A 2764-nucleotide genomic window follows, 5' to 3' on the forward strand; every position below is an offset into this window, starting at 1 on the left:
TCTGTGCCGTCACCTGTAGTCACACATTCGTTAATTTGTAATTCAATACTATGATAAACATTTAAGTGTAATATACAAATTAGACATCAAAGCATAATATAAATGTTGTGAACCAACATTTTGTCAATATTTATGCATAACTATAACCCAATTCCTGGATCTTTTCGAACCATGTTACTAAAATAACACCGTTCATGTCAGCCCCAAACGCGTACTTTGTACGTTTACACGAGGAACTACCTGGTTTGCTGTTTGTTTTTGCTGGAAGTATCAGAACATGGGCGACCGATACAATATTCACAGCCAGTTGGAGCATTTACAGTCGAAGTACATCGGAACTGGACATGCTGACACCACAAAATGGGAATGGCTGACCAACCAGCACAGGGACAGTTTCTGTAGCTACATCGGCCATTATGACATGCTCAATTATTTTGCCACTGTGGAAAACGAAACAAAGGCCAGGGTTAGATTTAATCTCATGGAGAAAATGCTTCAACCATGTGGACCACCGCCGGATAAACCTGACGATCAGTAAAAGCACACGACAGAAGTTGCCTATCTTCAATTAAATGCACGTTACTTCATTATAACTTGGCTAATCATAAAACCGGTGTCTGTCTTGAAGACTGGGCTACGTCACGAATGTCGCGAAGTCCAAAAACAGGAACTGACAATGGTTTCTTGGATTACCACAGAGCCCAAAACGACAGCAACAATTTGTCTTTGTTTTGATTGTTCCCGTTCGTCTTCGAACAAGTTTTGTGGACTGGCTGAAAGAAAAAAAAAACTGTAGTCTACAAAGCACTTTGCGACAATGATTGCAGATTATCAGAATGAAACATTGAACTGGGGGGAGGGGTAATTTTTATGGTCATTTCATATGATCATGGTTTGAGTTCTTTTTGTAGCTACATGCTCATAGCCACTCAGGTGGGAGGTTATTTTCAACATAGACCGAAGTGCATGTTTTCACCAAAAACATCCCTAGGGCTTAAACTTCCAAGATAAGAGCGCAACCATTTTTGGGCCAAAATTTATAAATGACCTTAGCATATAGGAAATATCATAGGACACCTAGCGATTCAGTGCCTCTGTGAAGTTCAAATTTTGTGTTCATTGTTAGTGTAATTACTCGTCATAAATACATTTAAACTTGTTTTTGTTTTTTTAATTTTACAGGAAGTTATACATGATTTCCAAATAACACTGATCAGAGTTTTATAACAACACATCCAGGTTTTGTACAATTTTTAAAGTGAGAGGGTTGTCACCTGTGCACACGTAGGAATTGAGTCCCAAGCGATGATAACACACACTAAAAATGCAAAGGCTCAAGGGTAAATGCTAAAAAGCGGTTTGTTTGTAAACAATGACACGCTATTGCCATCTGACGCATGCGCAGGTGATGACTCCCCTGCTTTTAAAGCATCCACAGTTGTCATGCAGCACAAAATTGAGATTCAGAGTACAATGTAATAATCATGCTTTGTAAACATCGTGTTTTACTCGTATCAAATGCAATGCTCTGCATTGACTATGGTGCCTTAGGTTTTCAGCAAAAGTAGAAATATTGAATGCATTACTGTTTGACATTTTAATTTATCCAGAGTTGGTACATGCAGATCAAACTTGATAATTACATGGAAACAACTCAGTTAGTGACATAGGTGTTCCGACTACAACACAGAAAGTACTCTGAATCCATAGGTAGAGAAGCAATAATCGCATGATTCTGTTGTCAGACCTCATCTGCAGCGAGTGATAACCCGTCAAAAATTAGACATGTGCTTAGAAAGAACTACACGTAAAAACTTACCTCTGTTTTGTAGTTTGCATGTAATGGTATTAATTATGTCTTGTGGAGACATGACTAATAAACACAGAATGTGAATGTGTTGTTTTTAAGGTTGGCACATTATTTTCACGATTTTTCACCTTTTATTTGGTAATAAATATAATAGTTTAATTGCATCATTTCATATTTACTGCACTTTATTGCTACCATGGCTGCAATTTCATGATCAAATTTTAGAAATATTATATTTTCAAATAACCAAGGCTGCGTAGAAAGATGTCTTGTGTTAAACAATAATAATTCCACATAGAAGTTGTGATCAACATTTTGACCTTCGACCTTCAAATCTTGTCACTACTGGTATACTATAGTGTTACCAATTTAGCTGTAGGGCAATTTGTCTGCAAAGATACGTCATTTAATCCTGAAAAAAATTTTTACAGGCTAGCCAACAATATAGCAGCCAGCACCATAATCTAATTCTTGCGTTTGAGGAGGAAAAAATGTCAATGATGCACAAGCTTTTTAGTTAACAATACAGGGACTTCTGTGCATGTGTTAGTGTGTCTGTTCGTTAGTTTGTTTCGTGCATGTATCTGGACCTATATCTTGGACAGTTTACATTCAAACTTCACACATACATCATGCATAATATTAAACATATGCACATCAATTTGTTTCACAATCTGATGGCCAAATGGCAGCTATTTTTGTACTGAAAAAATCATTGAAAACGAGCATTTTTGATATTCAGGAACCAGATCATGGAGGTTTACAGATGGATTTTGTTCAAACTTAGTCCTACATTGGACATTATTGGGCCTTGATGCACGTCATTTTGTTTTTCAGATCGGGTTTAAAATGACCGAATGACAGCTATTTTGTTTCAATGAATATGATTCTAGTGTCATATATCTGACATGCTTTGACTGATTATGTTCAAATTTTATATATTCATTAAACATG

General features: G+C 36.5%; 1 protein-coding gene across 1 annotated transcript; it reads left to right on the top strand.

Annotated features, from left to right (window-relative positions):
• Positions 1–200: 200 nt before the first annotated feature.
• Positions 201–1974, top strand: LOC146731625 (splicing factor 3B subunit 5). The gene has a single exon (XM_085493372.1). The coding sequence runs from the start codon at positions 278–280 to the stop codon at positions 536–538; it is 261 nt and encodes an 86-aa protein (XP_085349498.1). The 5' UTR covers positions 201–277; the 3' UTR covers positions 539–1974.
• The last annotated feature ends 790 nt before the right edge of the window (positions 1975–2764 follow it).

The sequence above is a fragment of the Saccoglossus kowalevskii genome, chromosome 18 (genome assembly GCF_978046115.1).
Source record: "Saccoglossus kowalevskii chromosome 18, keSacKowa6.1, whole genome shotgun sequence".
NCBI lineage: Eukaryota > Metazoa > Hemichordata > Enteropneusta > Harrimaniidae > Saccoglossus > Saccoglossus kowalevskii.

Coding starts and splice junctions, on each gene's coding strand:
- LOC146731625 (XM_085493372.1), top strand. CDS start 278: ATGGGCGACCGATACAATATTCACAGCCAGTTGGAGCATTTACAGTCG.